General features: G+C 45.6%; 1 protein-coding gene across 1 annotated transcript in view; it reads right to left on the reverse strand.

Moving 5' to 3' along the window:
- LOC143793569 (uncharacterized) overlaps nucleotides 1–20,053 on the reverse strand; it is a 56,209-nt gene extending 36,156 nt beyond the window's left edge. The window contains exon 1 of the mRNA XM_077280642.1: nucleotides 19,944–20,053. Coding sequence (XP_077136757.1) covers nucleotides 19,944–20,010 — 67 coding nt within the window. The 5' untranslated portion in view covers nucleotides 20,011–20,053. The remainder of the gene's footprint in view (nucleotides 1–19,943) is intronic.
- Between the last annotated feature and the right edge of the window lie 3,472 nt (nucleotides 20,054–23,525).

The following is a 23,525-nucleotide window of genomic DNA, read 5'->3' on the forward strand; positions in this document are numbered from 1 at the left end:
ACTAACGACCCAGGTGGGTGCAAACTGAGGGAAGAAAATCCCAGAGTCATATCACTAGTAACCACAAGAGGGAGCCAAAAAGTCTAATTCACAACAGATGTCATAATCGTTGCCATGGCGACGATGATGTCATAAAGGTTACCTCGACCAATCAGCGACGGGCACAGTCTGCCGCGAATTCTGGAATCATCATTGTCCATACACTGTGGGGACATGCATATTCTAGAATACCCGATGCGTTAGAATCAGGCCACAATCTAGTGTGTATGTATATATATATATATATATATATATATATATATATATATATATATATATATATATATATATATATATACATACACATATACAGTTAGGTCCATATATATTTGGACAGAGACAACATTTTTCTAATTTTGGTTATAGACATTACCACAATGAATTTTAAGCAAAACAGTTCAGATTCAGTTGAAGTTCAGACTTTCAGCTTTCATTTGAGGGTATCCACATTAAAATTGGATGAAGGGTTTAGGAGTTTCAGCTCCTTAACATGTGCCACCCTGTTTTTAAAGGGACCAAAAGTAATTGGACAATTGACTCCAAGGCTATTTCATGGACAGCTGTGGGCAATCCCTTCGTTATGTCATTCTCAATTAAGCAGATATAAGGCCTGGAGTTAATTTTAGGTGTGGTGCTTGCATTTGGAAGGTTTTGCTGTGAAGTAAACATGCGGTTAAAGGAGCTCTCCGTGCAGGTGAAACAAGCCATCCTTAAGCTGCGAAAACAGAAAAAACCCATCCGAGAAATTGCTACAATATTAGGAGTGGCAAAATCTACAGTTTGGTACATCCTGAGAAAGAAAGAAAGCACTGGTGAACTCATCAATGCAAAAAGACCTGGACACCCACGGAAGACAACAGTGGTGGATGATCGCAGAATAATCTCCATGGTGAAGAGAAACCCCTTCACAACAGCCAACCAAGTGACCAGCACTCTCCAGGAGGTCGGCGTATCAATATCCAAATCTACCATAAAGAGAAGACTGCATGAAAGTAAATACAGAGGGATCACTGCACGGTGCAGCCACTCATAAGCATCAAGAATAAAGAGGCTAGACTAGACTTTGCTAAAAAACATCTAAAAAAGCCAGCACAGTTCTGGAAGAACATTCTGTGGACAGATGAAACCAAGATCAACCTCTACCAGAATGATGGAAAGAGAAAAGTATGGCGAAGGCGTGGTACAGCTCATGATCCAAAGCATACCACATCATCTGTAAAACACGGCGGAGGCAGTGTGATGGCTTGGGCATGCATGGCTGCCAGTGGCACTGGGTCACTAGTGTTTATTGATGATGTGACACAGGACAGAAGCAGCCGAATGAATTCTGAGGTCTTCAGAGACATACTGTGTGCTCAGATCCAGCCAAATGCAGCCAAACTGATTGGTCGTCGTTTCATCCTACAGATAGACAATGATCCAAAACATGAAGCCAAAGCAACCCAGGAGTTTATTAAAGCAAAGAAGTGGAATATTCCTGAATGGCCAAGTCAGTCACCTGATCTCAACCCAATTGAGCCGCATTTCACTTGTTAAAAACTAAACTTCAGACTGAAAGGCCCACAAACAAACAGCAACTGAAAACCACTGCAGTGAAGGCCTGGCCGAGCATCAAAAAGGAGGAAACACGGCGTCTGGTTATGTCCATCAGTTCAAGACTTCCGGCAGTTATTGCCAACAAAGGGTTTTCAACCAAGTTCTAAAAATGAACATTTTATTTTTAATTATTGAATCTGTCCAATTATTTTGGTCCCTTTAAAAACAGGGTGGCACATGTCAAGGAGCTGAAACTCCTAAACCCTTCATCCAATTTTAATGTGGATAACCTCAAATGAAAGCTGAAAGTCTGAACTTCAACTGCATCAGATTTGTTTTGTTTAAAATTCATTGTGGTCATGTCTATAACCAAAATTTAGGAAAATGTTGTCTCTGTCCAAATATATATGGACCTATCTGTATGTATATATATATATATATATATATATATATATATATATATATATATATATACATATACACACACACACACTGATATACATACTGTATATATGTTTTCACAAATATTTGAGCCCATGGATCCATTCTATGTCTATTTTGCATGCCGATGAGAAAATCTCACCGTATGGATGCCATACGGATAATTTTTGGAGGAAAAATAAAAAATAAAAAAAATATTCGCATCCTCGTGTTGAATACGGATCACTGACCAGGAACTTTTCTGTGTATCTCGGCCATAAAAAAAAATACACGGTTCATCGTGCGGTATAAGTGATTAGGTGAATTTACTCTTCGGGTCGTGCGATTACAGCAATAACAGATTTATACCGGGTTTTTAGGTTTGGCAGCTGGTACCATTTTTGGGCACATGACATTTTTTGATCACTTTCTATTTTGATTTTTGGGAGATAAAATGAACAAAAACCAGGAATTAAAGAATTCATTTTTGTTTTTTATACTGTTCTGTGTGTGGTAAAATTGATAAGGCAGTTCTATTCTTTGGGTCTTTTTTTTTTTGTTTTGGCGCTTTTACATAATAAAAACTATTTTATTGAAAAAAATATGTATTTTTGCATCACTTTATTCTGAGAGTTATAACTTTTTTTAATTTTTCTGCTGATGGAGCTGTATCGTGGCTTGATTTTTGCGAGACAAGATGACGTTTTCAGCGGTATCATTTATATTTACATCCGTCTTTTTGATTGCGTTTTATTGCACTTTTTTTTCAGTTCGGTGGTATGATGATAAAGCATTGTTTTTGCCTCGTTTTTTATTTATTTCTTTTTACGATGTTCACTGAAGGAGGTTAACTGGTGAGACAGTTTTATCGAGCAGGTCGTTACGGACGTGACTATACCAAATATGTGTTTGTTTTTTATTTCCATAAATAAATTGTGTTTATTAGAAAATAGTTATTTCGTTTTTTTCATTATTTAGGGATTTAAAAAAAATTTTTTACACAATTTTTTTTTTTTTTACATTGTCCCATAATGGGACATCACTGTATTATATCAGATCGCTGATCTGACACTGCACTGCAGAGCATCAGATCAGGTTCTTACAGGCAGGGAAGGAGGCATGACGGTGCCTGCTGAGAGCAGGGGCCCACAAACCACCTTCCCTGTACGACCCCGCAGCCATCTTGGGTCCGGGGGTCTCCATGGAGACCATCAGGACAAAGAGATAGCATTGCGTTGTCCTGATGAAAGCGCACAGGGAGCCCCCTCCCTGTGCAATCCTCCTCTATGTCGATGTCACTACTGACGGCGGCATCAGAGGGATAAAATGCCCGAAACTGATGCTACCACTGATCGTGGGCGTTGCTGCAGGGTGTCAGCTGTCACATACAGCTGACACCTGCACACGATGACTGCAGCACTCAGCGTGAGGCTGTGTGATCGTGCTGCCGTACATATACTTCTCTTTGCGGGAACACACCTCCCGCAGAGCAGTATAGGTGCGGCGCATGTCGGACAGGGGTTAATGACTTCAGATTTATTATGTTGCAATAGTCTCCCACCGATTTCTTTATTGAAAAGAGACCCGAGTAGTAACAGAGACCCCATTCTGACTATGGCACTGGAACCACTGCTCCTGAATTCACCAACTTCTTTACATCTGCCAGCAGCCTTGTTGTGACTTGGGGAGACTGGATAGTTGTCAGGTGGCACCTTCCCTAGGGTATCTGCACGAATTGTATCTTGTAACCCTCTGCTATCGTTTGCAGTATCCATGGGTTCTTGGACATGCCGGAAAAAAGTTGTGGAGCCTTCACCCCACTTTCCTTGGGTCCTTGCTTATGTGCACTATTTGCTGAACGGGAAAAGGCACGTCTTTCTTTACTGCCCTTCGGGTAGCTCCATCTACCGGTCTTCCCTTTACCTTTGTATTCTGGCTTTTGACTGGAATAAGGCCTTCGAAAGAATGAAACTTTTTTAGTTTTCTCTTCCGGAAACCCCTTCTTCTCATCCGACACCCTTTCCAACATGTTGTCCAGTACAGGACCAAACATTCGAAGGCCAGAAAAGGGGATGGAGTACAATTTAATTTTAGAGTGACAACCCCTTGACCACGTTTTCAGCCATATTATTCGCCTACCTGTATTGGCTAGCGTATCATTCCTTGCAGCGAATCTAATGGATTCGGCTGAGGTGTTTGCCATAAAAGCTGTCGCCATTTTGAGCAACGTTATGGATTCCAATATCTACTCTCTAGGTGTCTTCTTCCTTAGATAAGCCTCCAACTCCATATATTCATGGATCTTGCCACAGAGGTACAGGCTATATTAGCCTTAATTGTAGCGGCAGATGTCTCCCATGAGATGACCCTCTGCCTTTCTGGCCTTAGGATCTTTTAGTCATGATGAGTTTTCAAAGGGGATAGCTATTTTCTTTTCTACCCTCGCTATAGGGATATCCACCTTAGGAATTTCTTTCCAAATTGTATGTCGTCCGACTCAAAAGGTAGACGTGATCTCAAACTTCCTGGAATTGTTGGTCTCTTTTCTTTGAAGCGTATCCTATGCCCAACGTCTATGAACTCGTAGAGAAGCTAGGGTCAGCTAGATACATCACCACTCTAGACCTAACTCAAAGTGCAAAGGAGATGACGGCCTCTTCTACACCTGACGGTTGCTTCCAGTATACCAGAAAGCCGTTCGGGGTGCCAGGAGCCCGAGCTACCTTCCAGAGAGTCATGGACCGGATCAGAGCCCCTCACAAAAAGTAAGCCGCAGCTTACCTTGACGATATTGTGATTGTCATCCCCGATTGGGGTAGTCATCTGCAGAAGATCCAGGCCATGCTGGATGTGCCGAGGAAGGGGGGAAAGGTTACTGTAAACCCAAAGAAGTGTGCCATGGGGAAAGAGAGGGAAAATACTTGGGCTACATTGTCGTAAAAGGTGAAGCAAAACCGCAAGTGAGTAAGGTGGAGGTAATCCAAAATTGGCCTAAAAAGATCTCCAAGAAACAGGTCCTGAGGCATTTCTAGGAATGGTGGGAACCTATCAGCGGTGTATACTGAATTTCACCAAGATAGCCACACCCCTGACCGATCTTCTTAAGGGCACAAAGATGTTAATGGCCAAATAATCTCTGGAAGCAGAAATGGCGGTCCAAAAGATGAAACTCAGGGCTACAGGACTTCAACTTTCATGTGGAACACAGGCCTTGGAAGCACTTTGGTAATGTAGATGCCCTTGTCTAGACTTCCGTGTTTAGCCAAAACCCCAGGCTTTGGGCAGATGTGGGGGATATGTGAAAGTCACTGGCAAAGTACTGGAGGGGAGATATGTAGCACTGAGGTTGGTAGCTTCAGTAACATAAACCTAGGAAAATGATCCAGCACACTACGTGCTGAGAGGGGTTAATCAGCCATGTTTAGTTCTGGGTTGACTGAACAGCTGTAGAATGGGAGGAGTCCAGAGGATACATACCCAGCCTTCTACAGCATTCAGTGTGGGGTGGGCCTGGAGAGAAAGCTCTGGAGCCACATGTTCATGATCAGGAAAGCTGAACCTTGTGTAGTTTGTTCTTGAAATGTACGGATTCCCGTTGCAACTAAGACTATGACACGTTATGTTTTTGTTTTCCAGTTAGTCCAGGAAGGCTGTGTTTGTTTTCCTAATTTTGCACTGGTTTATGCAGTACTCTTAATAAACCAGTGGAAGATTTAAAGAGACAGTGTTCCTGAGTCTACCTCTATGTGTAGCCGAGTGAGATGATCTACCACAATATATATCTACATATATAAGTTTACCAGAGAACCCCAATGTTTTCCTGGGTCTCAAAATTTTCCCGATGGACTACGGCACACACACTGGAGAGAGTGGACCTGCGGGAGAAAAATCACCTCCGGTGTCCTCCAATGAAGCGATAGAGAAATTAGCTCAGTCACTGAGGGGTGAAGTTTGTATTTTTTGTATCTGTCATGTCGGACGCTGTTCATACCAGCGAGTTCGACAGACAGCGGTAGTTCCGCTTTTGTCCACTATGTGCTCAGTGGCGTCGGCTAGATTTTATCTAGCTGGTCCGGGGTTAATTTAGCTGATGCTCGGATTGGAAGCTGGGCCACGCCCACTGCCTTTAAATAGTTCTTCTGAACATTGGGCGTCGCCGATTATAGCTTCTGTCTAGTGCTTGGTTATCTCGGTCTGGAGTGGTGAGCTGGAAGTTGGAGTATCGTATCTGGTGGTGTATTTCCCTTTGTCTTATTTACCCCTTCCTATATTTGTATTTATTTTGCCCTGTGCATTTATAGTGTATTCCTGAGTGACTGCGGCGTGGTGTATATTTTCTGTTATCCTTGTCTGTGCTAACTGTGGGTATTGGTGTATGATCTCTTCACTGGGTGGTGGTTTCAGCCTAGGGTTGAAACAGGAGACAGGGTGAGGGTGGAGGCCTAGACATGCACACCATCAGTGTAAACTCTAGGTAGAGGGTCAGTCAGGATTTCCCTAGACTGAGGGAAATTGCAGGGGCCCGGGTTATTAGCTCTTGCCCACCTAGGCTTCCCGTGACATTATAATCGGCCTTAAGAAAAAAAAAGGGGTTTCCTTTTTTTTTTGTTTTGTCATGGATCTTATGACTTCCATAACCCGCCAGTTGGAGGCGCTGTCCTTACAGGTCACTGAGTTGAGGGGGGCAGTGCAGCAACAGGGACTAGCAGTATCTAATGTGCAAGCTGGAGAGACAGGTAGAGTTGCTGAGCCTAAGTTTCCTTTGCCTGAAAATTTTGCTGGGGAACGCAGTAAATTTGTTTCTTTTCATGAAGCTTGCAAACTATATTTCCGTATGCGCCCGATCTCCTCGGGTAATGAGGCTCAGCGTGTGGGCCTGGTGTTGTCATTGTTAAGTGGGGATCCCCAAGCATGGGCGTTTTCTTTGCCATCTGATTCTGCTGCATTTGACTCTGTGGAGAGTTTTTTTTCCTTTCTTGGAAACATTTACGATGAGCCTGACAGAATGGCTCTAGCAGAATCTAAGATACGCACTATTCGCCAGGGGCAGCGAGTTGCAGAGGATTACTGTTCTGAATTTCGTCGCTGGGCGGTCAATACACAGTGGAATGATCCAGCGCTGCGGAGTCAGTTTATTCATGGGGTTTCTGGAAGGGTTAATAAAGCCCTTCTGATGTACGAGACTCCTGCTTCTCTAGATTCCTGTTATGATCTGGTGGTTTAGGAGCGACATGGGACGTGCTCTGGAGGAGGTGGTATCTGTACTGACCGCAGTTCCTGAGCTTAACAGAACACTAGAAGTAGCCGTGGGATCTTCCTGTCACTCCCTAGACACCTCGTCACAGCCGGAGGACTAACTACCCCTAAAGATAGAAACAGGAAAGCTATCTTGCCTCAGAGAAAATCCCCAAAGGATAGAACAGCCCCCCACAAATATTGACTGTGAGTGGAGAGGGAAATGACATACGCAGAATGAAACCAAGATGTAGCAAAGGAGGCCAGTCTAGCTAGATAGATAGAACAGAACAGAATACTGTGCGGTCAGTATTTAAAAAACTAGAAAATCCACTACAGAGTTTACAAAAATCTCCACACCTGACTAAAGGTGTGGAGGGTAAATCTGCTTCCCAGAGCTTCCAGCTTAACTGAATAAATCCATACTGACAAGCTGGACTAGAAAAAACATAGAATGTGCTGAACGATAAAGTCCACAAAATGTGGACTGCAAAAGAACAAAGCAAGGACTTATCTTTGCTGAACTGGTCAGAATATCAGGGAAAGCCAAGAAGAGATGTGAATCCAACCAGGAACCATTGCCAAGTGGCACTGGCTGAAGGATAGAGCCAGGCTAAATAGCCGAGCCAGAATAGACGATCAGTGGAAGCAGCTGCTGACTGCTAAATCCAAGGAGCAGCCGTTCCACTTAAAACCACCGGAGGGAGCCCAAGAGCAGAATTCTCAACAGTACCCCCCCCCCTTGAGGAGGGGTCACCGAACCCTCACCAGAGAACCCAGGCCGATCAGGACGAGCCAAGTGAAAAGCACGACCCAAATCGGCGGCATGAACATCGGAGGCAACAACCCAAGAATTATCCTCCTGGCCATAACTCTTCCACTTGACAAGATACTGAAGCCTCCGCCTCGAAAAACGAGAATCCAAAATTTTCTCATCCACATATTCCAACTCCCCCTCAACCAACACCGGGGCAGGAGGATCAACAGAGGGAACAACGGGCACCACATATCTCCGCAACAAAGATCTATGGAAAACATTATGGATGGCAAAAGAGTCTGGAAGGGCCAAACGAAAAGATACCGGATTGATAATCTCAGAAATCTTATAAGGACCAATAAACCGAGGCTTGAACTTAGGGGAAGAAACCTTCATAGGAACATGACGAATAGATAACCAGACTAAATCCCCCACCCGAAGCCGGGGACCAACACACCGGCGGTTAGCAAAACGTTGAGCGTTTTCCTGAGACAACGTCAAATTGTCTACCACATGAGTCCAAATCTGCTGCAACCTGTCCATCACAGAATCCACACCAGGACAATCAGAAGGCTCAACCTGCCCCGAAGAAAAACGAGGGTGAAAATCAAAATTACAAAAGAAAGGCGAAACCAAAGTAGCCGAACTAGCCTGATTATTAAGGGCAAACTCGGCCAACGGCAAGAAGGCCACCCAATCATCCTGATCAGCAGACACAAAGCATCTCAAATAGGTTTCCAAGGTCTGATTAGTTCGCTCAGTTTGGCCATTTGTCTGAGGATGAAACGCCGAAGAAAAAGACAAATCAATGCCCGTCCTAGCACAAAAGGCCCGCCAAAACCTAGAAACAAACTGGGAACCTCTGTCAGACACAATATTCTCCGGAATGCCATGCAAACGAACCACATGCTGAAAAAACAATGGAACCAAATCAGAGGAGGAAGGCAATTTAGGCAAAGGTACCAAATGGACCATTTTAGAGAACCGGTCACAAACCACCCAGATAACAGACATCTTCTGGAAAACAGGAAGATCCGAAATAAAATCCATGGAAATATGCATCCAGGGCCTCTCAGGGACCGGCAAGGGCAAAAGCAACCCACTAGCGCGGGAACAGCAAGGCTTGGCCCGGGCACAAGTCCCACAGGACTGCACAAAAGAACGCACATCCCGCGACAAGGAAGGCCACCAAAAGGACCTAGCAACCAAATCTCTGGTACCAAAAATTCCAGGATGACCAGCCAACACCGAACAATGAACCTCAGAAATTACCTTACTTGTCCATCTATCAGGAACAAACAGCTTCCCCACTGGACAGCGGTCAGGTTTATCAGCCTGAAATTCCTGAAGCACCCGCCGTAAATCAGGGGAGATGGCAGAAAGAATCACCCCTTCCTTAAGAATGCTAACCGGCTCAAGGACTCCAGGAGAATCAGGCAAAAAACTCCTAGAGAGGGCATCAGCCTTAACATTCTTAGATCCCGGAAGATACGAGACCACAAAATCAAAACGGGAGAAAAACAGGGACCATCGAGCCTGTCTAGGGTTCAGCCGCTTGGCCGACTCGAGGTAAATCAGATTCTTATGATCGGTCAAGACCACAACGCGGTGCTTGGCTCCCTCAAGCCAATGTCGCCATTCCTCAAATGCCCACTTCATAGCCAACAACTCCCGATTGCCGACGTCATAATTGCGCTCCGCAGGCGAAAACTTTCTGGAAAAAAAGGCACTCGGTTTCATCAAAGAACCATCAGAACTCCTCTGAGACAAAACGGCCCCTGCCCCAATCTCAGAAGTGTCAACCTCAACCTGAAAAGGAAGAGAAACATCCGGCTGACGCAACACAGGGGCAGAAGTAAATCGGCGTTTAAGCTCCTGAAAGGCCTCAACAGCCGCAGAGGACCAATTCGTCACATCAGCGCCTTTCTTCGTCAAATAGGTCAGGGGCTTAACCACACTGGAAAAGTTGGCAATGAAACGGCGATAAAAATTAGCAAAGCCCAAAAATTTCTGAAGACTCTTCACAGATGTGGGTTGAATCCAGTCATGAATGGCTTGGACCTTAACAGGATCCATTTCTATAGACGAGGGAGAAAAAATAAAACCCCAAAAAGAGACCTTCTGAACTCCAAATAGGCACTTAGACCCCTTCACAAATAAAGCATTATCACGAAGGATCTGGAATACCATCCTGACCTGCTTCACATGAGACTCCCAATCATCGGAAAAAATCAAAATATCATCCAAATACACAATCATGAATTTATCAAGATAATTGCGGAAAATATCATGCATGAAGGACTGAAATACAGAAGGAGCATTAGAAAGCCCAAAAGGCATCACAAGGTATTCAAAATGGCCTTCGGGCGTATTAAATGCAGTTTTCCATTCGTCACCCTGTTTAATACGAACAAGATTATATGCCCCTCGAAGGTCAATCTTAGTAAACCAACTAGCCCCCTTAATCCGAGCAAACAAATCAGAAAGCAAAGGTAAAGGGTATTGGAATTTGACCGTGATCTTATTAAGAAGGCGATAATCAATACAGGGTCTCAAGGAGCCATCCTTCTTGGCAACAAAAAAGAATCCTGCTCCCAATGGTGACGAAGACGGCCGAATATGCCCCTTCTCCAAAGACTCCTTAACATAACTCCGCATGGCGGCATGCTCTGGCACAGACAGATTGAAAAGTCGGCCCTTAGGGAACTTACAGCCAGGAATCAAGTTAATAGCACAATCACAGTCCCTATGTGGAGGAAGGGAACTGGACTTGGGCTCATCAAATACATCCTGGAAATCCGACAAAAACTCAGGAACTTCAGAAGAGGGGGAAGAGGAAATTGACATCAAAGGAACGTCACTATGTACCCCTTGACAACCCCAACCAGTCACAGACATAGATTTCCAATCCAGTACCGGATTATGTACCTGTAACCATGGAAAACCCAGTACAACAACATCATGCAAATTATGCAACACCAGAAAACGGCACTCTTCGTGATGTGCAGGAGCCATGTACATGGTCAGCTGAGTCCAATACTGAGGTTTATCCTTGGCCAACGGCGTAGCATCAATGCCCCTCAAAGGAATAGGGCTCTGCAAAGGCTGCAAGGAAAAACCACAGCGCCTGGCGAATTCCAAGTCCATTAAGTTCAGGGCCGCGCCTGAATCCACAAATGCCATGACAGAAAAGGACGATAATGAGCAAATCAAGGTCACAGATAAGAGAAATTCAGGCTGTACAGTACTGATGGTAACAGACCTAGCGACCCTCTTAGTACGCTTAGGGCAATCAGAAATAACATGAGCAGAATCACCACAGTAAAAACACAGCCTATTCTGGTGTCTGAATCCCTGCCTTTCTGCTCTAGTCAAAATCCTATCACATTGCATAGGCTCAGGACTCTGCTCAGAGGATACTGCCATATGGTGCACAACTTTGCGCCCGTGCAGGCACCGATCAATCTGAATGGCTAGAGACATAGATTCGCTCAAACCAGCAGGCGAGGGGAACCCCACCATCACATCTTTAAGGGCTTCAGAAAGACCCTTTCTGAAAAATTGCTTCCAGAGCCTCCTCATTCCATATAGTGAGCACAGACCTTTTTCTAAATTTCTGGCAATATAATTCTGCTGCTTCCTGACCCTGACACAGGGCCAACAAGGTCTTTTCTGCATGATCCACAGAATTAGGTTCGTCATACAATAATCCGAGCGCTTGAAAAAAATGCGTCTACATTAAGCAAGGCCGGATCCCCTGATTCAAGGGAGAATGCCCAGTCCTGAGGGTCACCACGCAGCAGAGAGATGACAATTTTAACCTGCTGAATGGGATCGCCAGAGGAACGGGGTTTCAAAGCAAAAAACAATTTGCAGTTATTTTTAAAGTTCAAAAACTTAGATCTGTCCCCAAAAAACAAATCAGGAGTAGGAATTCTAGGCTCTAAAGCCGGAGTCTGGACAACATAATCTTGGATACTCTGAACTCTTGCAGCAAGTTGATCCACACGAGAAAACAAACCCTGAACATCCATGCCAGCGCCAAAATCCTGAACCACCCAGAGATTAAGAGGAAAAAAAAACAGACTGCAAAAAAAAAAAAAATGGCTCAGAACTTTTTTTTCCTTCTTTTGAGATGCATTTAATTGATTTTTGGCCACTTGTACTGTTATGATCTGGTGGTTTAGGAGCGACATGGGACGTGCTCTGGAGGAGGTGGTATCTGTACTGACCGCAGTTCCTGAGCTTAACACAACACTAGAAGTAGCCGTGGGATGTTCCTGTCACTCCCTAGACACCTCGTCACAGCCGGAGGACTAACTACCCCTAAAGATAGAAACAGGAAAGCTATCTTGCCTCAGAGAAAATCCCCAAAGGATAGAACAGCCCCCCACAAATATTGACTGTGAGTGGAGAGGGAAATGACATACGCAGAATGAAACCAAGATGTAGCAAAGGAGGCCAGTCTAGCTAGATAGATAGAACAGAACAGAATACTGTGCGGTCAGTATTTAAAAAACTAGAAAAATCCACCACAGAGTTTACAAAAATCTCCACACCTGACTAAAGGTGTGGAGGGTAAATCTGCTTCCCAGAGCTTCCAGCTTAACTGAATAAATCCATACTGACAAGCTGGACTAGAAAAAACATAGAATGTGCTGAACGATAAAGTCCACAAAATGTGGACTGCAAAAGAACAAAGCAAGGACTTATCTTTGCTGAACTGGTCAGAATATCAGGGAAAGCCAAGAAGAGATGTGAATCCAACCAGGAACCATTGCCAAGTGGCACTGGCTGAAGGATAGAGCCAGGCTAAATAGCCAAGCCAGAATAGACTATCAGTGGAAGCAGCTGCTGACTGCTAAATGCAAGGAGCAGCCGTACCACTTAAAACCACCGGAGGGAGCCCAAGAGCAGAATTCACAACAGATTCCGCTATGAGTCTGGTTGTCCGCATTGATCGCCGTTTGCGTCAGGGGGAGCATGAGACACCGCCTATGGGAGAGGGTTTAGGTTCACGTGAGGTTGCTGCAGGTGAGCCCATGGAGCCTATGCAAATCGCAGGGGTGTCACACGTGAAGCGTCCAGCACCTGAGCTCAGGAAGCAGGGAGCCTGTTTTTACTGCGGTAAAATTGGTCATTTTATTAACATCTGTCTTCTGCTGTCTAAGAAAAACGCAACGGCGGAAAACTTCTAAGCTCAGAGGGTGTGGAGTAGGCCAATCTGAGCTTATGTATATCCTCCATGGTGGTTTCTCAATGCATGCTCCCTGCTAAGGTTATTATCGCTGGCAGTGAGCTGCCAATTACTGTTTTTGTGAATAGTGGTTCAGCCACAAATCTCATTGATTAGGAGTCTGCGCGCACAGCAGGTTTTAGGATTGAAAAACTGCCTCATCCTATCCGCGTGGTCACCATCAATGCTGCTCCTCTCTCACAGGGGGAGATTACTGAGTTTGTGGCTGAGGTGAAACTCCACATTGGGGTTCTACATTCCGAGCAGGTTACATGTAAGGTGCTCAGGAATCTTCCTGCTCAGGTGGTTTTGGGTTTTCCATGGTTGTCTATGCACAACCCGGTAATTGACTGGAAAACTCAGGACATAATTCAGTGGAGTGATTTCTGCCAGGAGAATTGCCTGGCCACATGTGTGTCTGCTGTGACTTCAAGCGTTCCGGAGTCACTTCTGGATTCTGTGGATGTGTTCTCTGAGAAGGGTTGTTCAGAGTTGCCACCACATCGTCCCTATGACTGCACTATCAGGTTTACACCTGGGGCCAAATTGCCTAAAGCAAGGATGTTTAACATCTCCGGTCCGGAGAGACAAGCGTTAAAGGATTACATTGCTGAAAGTTTGAGCAAAGGGCACATCAAGCCTTCATCCTCGCCTGTGGCAGCGGGGTTCTTCTTCGTGAAGAAGAAAGATGGCGGATTACGCCCGTGTTTGGATTTCAGGGAGTTGAACCAGATTACGGTTCGTGATCCATACCCTATGCCATTGATACCGGATTTGTTCAATCAGGTGGCAGGTGCTAAGTGGTTTACCAAGCTTGACCTCAGGGGGGCGTACAACCTCATAAGAGTCTGTCAAGGTGATGAGTGGAAGACGGCTTTTAATACCCCTGAGGGTCATTTTGAAAATTTGGTGATGCCATTTGGGTTGACTAACGCACCTGCAGTGTTCCAACATATCATTAATGATGTGTTCTCGCATGTTTTGGGGAAATTCGTTATCGTGTACCTAGATGACATTCTCATATATTCTTGCGACCGTGATACTCATTTAGATCATGTCAGGCAGGTGTTACAGCTTCTCAGAGAGAATAAGCTGTATGCAAAACTTGAGAAATGTGTATTTTCTGTTCAAGAGTTGCCTTTCTTGGGTTATATTGTGTCTGCTTCTGGTTTTAAAATGGACGCCGCTAAGGTGCAAGCGGTGCTGCATTGGGAATGTCCTGATAACCTGAAAGCACTTCAGCGGTTCCTTGGATTTTCTAATTATTATAGGAAATTTATCAAGGATTTTTCCATCATTGCTAAACCGCTAACTGACATGACTAAAAAGGGTACCAATTTCTCCGTTTGGCCTGAGGCTGCTGTGCGAATTTCTTAAGAACAGTTTTGTTTCAGTCTCCATTCTTGTGCAGCCAGATGCATCTAAACCATTTGTTGTGGAAGTCGATGCGTCTGAGGTTGGTGTGGGGGCAGTACTATCACAAGGCTCATCTTTGAGTGGTTTGCGTCCATGCGCCTATTTTTCCAAGAAACTGTCACCTGCCGAACGTATCTACGATATCGGCAACAGGGAGATGTTGGCAATCAAGTTGGCCTTTGAGGAATGGCGACACTTCTTGGAGGGGTCGGTTCATCAGGTTACTGATATTACCGATCATAAGAATTTGCTTTATTTGGAGTCTGCCAAGCGTCTGTTACCCAGGCAGGCTCACTGGGCATTGTTTTTCACGCGGTTTAACTTTGTTGTCACTTACAGACCGGGGTCTAAAAACACTAAGGCTACTTTCACACTAGCGTCGGGCTCGGCCCGTCGCCGTGCGTCGGGCCGAGGTCCCTGACGCTAGCGTTGTCCCCGCCGCACAACGGGGGCAGCGGATGCATATTTCCTGCGCATCCGCTGCCCCATTGTGAGGTGCGGGGAAGTGCGTGGATGTGGGTGCGGAGTTCCGGCCGCGCATGCGCGGTCGGAAAAAGCGGACCATCGGGAGCAAAAAAAGGTTATATGTAACGTTTTTTGCTCCCGACGGTCCGCAACAGCACGGCGCGACCGTCGCAAGATGGTTGCGACGTGCGTCATTGCGTCGCAAATGCGTCGCTAATGTTAGTCAATGCAGAAAAAAAGCATCCTGCAAGCACTTTTGCAGGATGCGTTTTTTCGGCAAAACGACGCATTTGCGACGTAATGCAGTTAACGCTAGTGTGAAAGTAGCCTAAGGCGGATGCTCTGTCCAGGTGTTTTCCGCGGGGAGAACTGTTGCGAATTCTGCTTTTGGGCTCCCTCCAGTGGTTGTAGGTGGTAATGCAGTTGTCCCTGGGTTGCAGTCCTGGTCAGGTGTATCTGCTGAATGCAGTTCTGACTGGGGTATTTAGGCGTGCAGGATTCATTAGTCCTTGCCAGTTGTCCATGGTTGTTGGGAGGTTTTGGTCCTTGTTTGGTTCCTTCTGCCTTCTGCCAAATCAGCAAAGATAAGTGTCTGGTTTTGTTTCTGTGGCACACATGCTGTGTGCTTAATAATTCTGTGCTATTCATTGTTTTTTGTCCAGCTTAGATTGTGTCAGTATTTTCTCAGTCTTGTTGGATTCTCTGGAGTGGCAGATATACATTCCATGTCTTTAGTTAGATTGTGGAACTTTCTGTATTATCTGCTGTGGATATTTTTGGAAGGGTTTTAATACTGACCGCTTAGTATTCTGTCCTATCTTTCCCTATTTAGCTAGAGTGGCCTCTTTTGCTGAATCCTGTTTTCTGCCTGCATGTGTCTTTCCTCTCCTACTCACAGTCAATATTCGTGGGGGGCTGCCTATCCTTTTGGGTTCTGCTCTGAGGCAAGGTAGTATTCCTATTTCCATCTATAGGGGTATTTAGTCCTCCGGCTGTGTCGAGGTGTCTAGGGTTTGTTAGGCACACCCTCGTCCTGTTGGCACACTACTTCCTCTTGAGGTACCTAGTAAGCCATGGACGGAAATCTCCATGAATTTCATCACTGATTTGCCCTCCTCAGCTGGGATCACGGTCATCTTGGTGATTGTTGATCGGTTTTCAAAAATGTCGCACTTTGTGTCTTTGCCTTCCGCTAAGACTCTGGCTCAGGTATTTGTGCAGGAGGTGGTCAGACTTCATGGGGTTCCGTCTGACATCGTGTCTGATAGGGGTACTCAGTTTGTGGCAAAATTTTGGAAAGCATTTTGCTCACGGCTGGGGATCAAGTTGTCTCATTCTTCGTCATTTCATCCTCAGTCAAATGGTCAGACTGAGCGTATGAACCAAAATTTGGAACAGTACCTACGTTGCTTTGCCTCTGATAATCAGGAGGAGTGGTCTACCTTTCTTCCTTTGGCTGAGTTTGCCATCAATAATCACCGCCAGGAGTCGTCTGGGGAGTCTCCGTTTTTTTGTGTTTACGGGCGACATCCTCAGTTTTGTACTTTGAGTCAGAGGGGCTCTTCCGGCGTTCCGGAGGAGGACCAGTTAGGAGCACAATTGTCATCAGTCTGGAGGAGAGTTAAACGGCGCCTGTTGAGTGTGGGTGCTAGGTACAAACGTGTGGCTGACAGTAGGCGAGTGCCAGGTCCGGACCTGAGTGTGAATGACTGGGTGTGGTTATCCACAAAAAACATAAGACTCAAGATACCATCCCTTAAATTGGGTCCAAGGTTTATTGGTCCATTTAGGGTCGCCGCCGTCATTAACCCAGTAGCGTACCGATTGGAGCTACCTACGGTGTATAAGATACACAACGTGTTCCACAGATCATTGCTAAAAAACACGGTGGGTCTTGTGGACGCGACACCTATGCCTTCTCCAGTCTTGGTGGATGGTAATTTGGAATTCGAAGTCTCCAAGGTGGTTGACTCTCGTGTAGTGCGCCGCACTTTACAGTACTTGGTACACTGGCGTGGTTATGGGCCTGAGGAGAGGTCCTGGGTACCAGCCTCGGACGTTCATGCGGACCGGCTGGTCAGTATGTTTCACCGCCGTCATCCGGACAAGCCGGGTCCTATAAGCCGTGAGGGCCCTGGGGTCCCTCGTAGAAGGCGGGGTACTGTCATGTCGGATGCTGTTCATACCAGGGCGTTCGACAGACAGAGGTAGTTCGGCTTTTGTCCACTATGTGCTCAGTGGCGTCAGCTAGATTTTATCTAGCTGGTCCGGGGTTAATTTAGCTGGTGCTCGGATTGGAAGCTGGGCCACGCCCACTGCCTTTAAATAGTTCTTCTGAACATTGGGCGTCGCCGATTATAGCTTCTGTCTAGTGCTTGGTTATCTCGGTCTGGAGTGGTGAGCTGGAAGTTGGAGTATCGTATCTGGTGGTGTATTTCCCTTTGTCTTATTTACCCCTTCCTATATTTGTATTTATTTTGCCCTGTGCATTTATAGTGTATTCCTGAGTATCTGCGGCGTGGTGTATATTTTCCGTTATCCTTGTCTGTGCTAACTGTGGGTATTGGTGTATGATCTCTTCACTGGGTGGTGGTTTCAGCCTAGGGTTGAAACAGAAGACAGGGTGAGGGTGGAGGCCTAGACATGCACACCATCAGTGTAAACTCTAGGTAGAGAGTCAGTCAGGATTTCCCTAGACTGAGGGAAATTGCAGGGGCCCGGGTTATTAGCTCTTGCCCACCTAGGCTTCCCGTGACAGTATCTTTTTATTATTATTTTCTTCTGATTTATTCGCATTTGTATTCGGCAGCGATTACTGTTCTGGAGCAGGAAACTGTAAATGGTCGTGTAAAGAGTTAATAGTTGTTGAGTAAAGAAAAAAAAACGGATTGTACACAGACGGCACACGGGCCACATGGACCTAATATACATTTAAAGGGATGTTCCCAAAATCACGTTTTTTTTTAAATTTTGATATTATAATACATTTTTAAATCTGTCCTATTTGGCACATATCAGCCCCTAATTTCGCCCCTCCAGGCTCTATTTACTCAACAGTTCCTGTGTGAACCCATATGTGGGGAGGAACCGCATGTTATATACCGGGGTTGGAGCTACAGGGCCGGATATTATATGCTAGGGGGCTATGGGGCCGGATGTATCACATCTGTTTGTAGATACAAGCTCGTAATCCCTTTTATGATAAAGCAATTCTCCACCCCGGCACAGAGGAGGGACTAAACATTTGTCACGTACTGTCACCTACCTGGTGTCCTTTGCTTGCCTCCGACTGAGACTGGTGTTCTGGTTCTCCTACATCCAAGATGGCTTCCATAGTGGCAGAGGGATGACAGCCGTAAGTCTGACCCACATCTCTATAGCACGGCACTTACTGACTTACCACAGGGCTCTTCATGCCACTGTGCAGCTGGCCTGGATGTAGAGGGACCAGAACGCCGGCCTCAGTGTAGGAGGCAAACAGAGGGGACAGGTAGGACGACTCTACATGTGACATGTGTCGTCACTCGTCAGCATCAGGCAGAGGCTGCTACATCACTGAGTTCCATAGGACGGGGAGATTCATAACCTGTAACACAAGCTCAGTCATTTATATGGCAACACGAGCCTTGTGGAAGAAAAATACAGACAGAATGGATGGAAGAAGTATTAACAAAGGTAAAGGAAAACTATATCTGCGCTTCCTAAATCATTAAGAAGAGGTGTGAAGGCAGCCCCGTTATTCATCGGTGCACCGCCGGACTCTACAGGAGCAGCCGCGCCATCACCGGATGCTTCTGCTGTGATGAAGACAGAAGATAAAGCTTCACTGCACCGGAGACTCCACACAATATCACACACTGCCGTCATTATTACATACCAGTCATATCCCCCATCCTCTGGAATTTTTTGCCCCAACACATCTGACTATCAACCACATTCGGATTCTTCAGACGGAACCTGAAAACCAATCTCTTCCGGAAAGCCTACAGCCTGCACTGACCCCGCTGCCTCCTCACCACTACTGAAGCTACCGCCTCACCAACACCGGAGCTGCAGCAACCCTCAACCTACTGTCTCCATCCCCACCATCCTGTAGAATGTAAGCCCGCAAGGGCAGGGTCCTCGCCCCTCTGTATCAGTCTGTCATTGTTAGTTTGTTTATTGTAAGTGATATCTGTAACTTGTATGTAACCCCTTCTCGTGTACAGCACCATGGAATCAATGGTGCCATATAAATAAATAATAATAATACTCATCATCATCATCGATTGGGCTGGCAGAACGCACCAAAAAAATATAAAGATAGCAATAAGGTGCATTCGCAGCCCGGGGTCCACCGTGCAGAGATGGAAAACCACCTATACCAAAACATGGTATCCATCCACAGTCAGCTGTTTCGGGGTATTTGCCCCTCATCAGTGTGGAGTAGGTGTCTCCGCGGTGTTGGATGTTTTGATCTCCCTGAGGTCATTTGTCCTTACGTTTATAGTCCTTTCACACTGCTCCTAATAGCCAGTTTCCTACGCCACACTGATGAGGGGCAAATACCCCGAAACAGCTGTCTGTGGATGGATACCATGTTTTGGTATAGGTGGTTTTCCTTCATTGGATGCTGCCCTTCCCGTGGTTCTTCCTTCCCGGTGAAAGACCTGGCTATTCATTGCTTGCGTTGAGAAACACGTGATGGTGTCTCCGCGGCTTTTCTACATGTCTCTGCTGAGCAGGCTGGGGAAAATTGGAGACTTCAGAGGACATGGTTCAAGATTCCCCCTGTGCAGCGGCGGGAACTCAACACCTAACAATCATCATCATCACCATGCGCTGGTTAATATCACACACCTGTGAAAACATCTACCAGAGTCTCCTCCTTCCCGTCACTCACACACGGCTGATTCCCCCTCATCATCTCTTCTTCTTCTGTCTCATCCTTCACTTTATTCTTAGTCGGATCTTCCTCCTGATATATCAAATGTAACAATCAGCAAAATACAAGAAACCACTAAAATCTGTGACATCTATGACCTCGATCAGAAATGTCCCCCCATAACAGATCCGGTACAGGGCTCAGCACCGTCTACCTGATGATCCTCCGGGATGTTGTGATTCTCCTCCGGACAGTCCTGGGGATACAGAGGACGGGGACATCTCTCTGGTGGATTTCTCCTCCTGGATCCATCTGTAGGAGACACACAGTGATGGAATAGATTGTGTCACTAGATGATGAGAGGAAGTAGTGGTAGATGACCACAGAACAGACACCACAGTCTCCCCTCCTCACCCTGCTGATCGGCCCATATTGCGATCGCCTCTTGTGCTCCATGTATAACCTCAACCTGAATATCAACCAGATCTTCACCCTAAAAAGAAAAATGTAAGATGAGCTCAGGTCCCATCACTTCATGGTCAGATGTTGTGGAGGCTTCAGTGTCATCTACCTGATGATACTCCGGGATGTTGTGATTCTCCTCTGGACAGTCCTGGGGATACAGAGGACGGGGACATCTCTCTGGTGGATTCCTTCTCCTGGATCCATCTGTAGAGACACACAGACTGAATACATGACCTGCCGTGTATCTGTCTATATATGAGACACGTCTCTCAGAACCGGTAATTCTAGGTTTATGTATCAGGGACTAAATTTCATTGTTGTGGTCCTCACCACCGGTACCGAGGTCCCTGGTTTGTGAATCCCAAGTATGAAGTGATAATTATTGAGGACAAAGCCAAATGCTCTCTGCTTTGCACTCGGAGGATGAGGACCCTGAGGAGGGGGACAGAGAAGACCCTCGTCAGTCAGATGGAGGAGCCGCACTAAAAGACACAACTTCTCCAAGTTTCCTCTCCACCAGGGATGGAACCACAGAGGAGCTGGAGAAAGCTCCATATTTCTATCGATTTCTTCTCTCCTAATTCACCATTATGGAGATTGGGGGAAGGTAGGTTACCATTTACCAGTGATTGTTTTTTGGGAGCTCATGAGATCACCATGAGGACATGGCCTCCCTCCTGGATAGGATCCTCTGATCACTCTAAGAGGAGAGAACCTGCCGTCCTCCTATTAATAGATGAGTTTCTGTGTTTTTATTCTTCTTTAACCCCTTCATTATCTTTAAAGTATAGGTAGGTCTTGGCAATCGTGCCAGCACAGGAGCTATACCCTCGCAATCGCCGCTGGGAGCTCGGCTTAATGGATAGCAGAGAGTCGGCTATCAATGTCAGGAGCGATGCCCGCACTGCCCATGGGCGTTCACCCTCCTAGACGCCTCGATTAATATTGATAGCAAAATTTAGGAGTTTGGGAGAGGGAGGGAGCTCCCTCTTCCCTCTGATCGGCACTGCCGTGACATCATTGCAAATCTCTGATGGTCGTCATGGCAACCCAAAGTTGACATGACAACCTCAGGGTCTGCCAGTGATGGCACCAGGGGCATGGAATAAGACGGTTTGGTCAGCGTAGTATACCAGTGATCTGTGTAATAAAAGTGTCACGAGATTTAAAAAAAACAAAAAAAAATATGAAAAAACAAAAACAAAATAGGTATATTTATGAAAAAACAAAAATAAAGTCCACATACTTGGTAATTCTGCATCCAGAATGAACTGACCTATAAAACTGTCCCACTAGTTAACCCCACAAAGAAAACGAGCCGCCATACAGCTCCATCAGCAGAAAAATAAAAAAGTTATAGCTCTCAGAATAAAGCAATGCAAAAATAATTATTTTTTCTATAAAATTGTTTTTCTTGTGTGAAAGCGCCAAAAAATAAAAAAATATATAAATGAGGTATCGCTGTAATCGTACTGACCCGAAGAATAAAACTGCTTTATCAATTTTACCACACGGTGAATGGCATAACAAAAATTCCTGAGTTGCTGGTGTTTGTTCATTCTGCCTCCGAAAAATCGGAATAGAAAGTGAACAAAAAAAATGTCATGTGCCAACGTCAACTCGTCCTGTAAAAAATAAGCCATCACATGACTCTGTGGGCCGAAATATGGAAAAATTATAGGTCTCAAAACATGGTGATGCAAAAACTTTATTTTGCAATAAAAAGCATCTTTTAGTGTGTGACAGAAGCCAAACATAAAAACATCGCATTAAGGCTCGGCTCACATTTATCCTGCGCTCTCCACTGAGCACTTACGCCAGGGCTTCTGTGTAAATCTCTGAAATATGCGATTCAGACAGAAACCCCGGCGGAAGATTCCCTATAATGAGGCAGATAGAGGCAGTGTGGACACCGTGTGGCTTATGATCCGGTGGTGTCTGTCTTATTCGACAGAGAAACTGTCTAATTATCAGACAGAATCCGTCCCTTCCTCACCCCACAATCTACTAAGACTCTTGTGCATGCCCTTATCATCTCCCGCCTCAACTACTGCAACACCCTCCTCTGTGGCCTCCCCGCTAATTCTTGCACCACTCCAGTCTGTCCTCAACTCTGCGGCCCGGCTAATCCACCTCTCTCCTCGCTACTCCCCTTTGCAAATCCCTCCACTGGCTCCCAATTCCCCAACGAATCCAGTTCAAACTACTAACTGATCTACAAAGCCATCCACAACCTGTCCCCTCCATATATCTCTGAACTAATCTCCCAATATCTTCCCTCACGTAATCTACGATCCTCCCAAGACCTCCTTCTCTCCACCACACTTATTCGCTCCTCACACAACTGCCTCCAAGATTTCTCCCGAATATCCCCCATCCTCTGGAATTCCATGCCTCAACACGTCTGACTATCCACCACCCTCGGATCCTTCAGACGGAACCTGAAAACCCATCTCTTCAAGAAAGCCTACAACCTGCAATAACCATTCTGCCGCCTTGCCATCGCCAGAGCAGCCGCCTCACCACTGCCAGAGCTGCTGCACCTCCGACCTTCTGTCTCTTCCCCATTATCCCATAGAATGTAAGTCCACAAGGACTGCCATTTCTTCTCCTGTGAACCATGTTTTTGGATCTTGGATTTTATCTTCAATAAATTTTGATATTTTTGGAAGCTGGATTTTTTCTTCTATTTGTTCTATTACCTTACGTGAAGACTGCACGTTATCCGGGCTTCCCCACAACAAATGCCTAGTAGGTGAGCTGGTTTTGTCACATTTTTGTTTCCTCTCCCCTCTGTACCAGTCTGTCACTGTAAACTTGTTTACTGTAAACGATATTTATAACCCTGTATGTAACCCTTTTCACATGTACAGCACCATGGAATTAATGATGCTATTATTATTATTATTATTCATTTTTATAGCGCCATTTATTCCATGGCGCTTTACATGTGAAATACGGGGCAAATATGGACAAATACATTAAACATGAGCAAAAACAAGGCACACGGGTACTTAAGGAGGGAGGACCCTGCCCGTCAGGGCTCACAGTCTACAGGGGATGGGTGAGGATACACTAGGAGAGGGTAGAGC

This window comes from Ranitomeya variabilis, chromosome 1 (assembly GCF_051348905.1).
Source record: "Ranitomeya variabilis isolate aRanVar5 chromosome 1, aRanVar5.hap1, whole genome shotgun sequence".
Taxonomy (NCBI): domain Eukaryota; kingdom Metazoa; phylum Chordata; class Amphibia; order Anura; family Dendrobatidae; genus Ranitomeya; species Ranitomeya variabilis.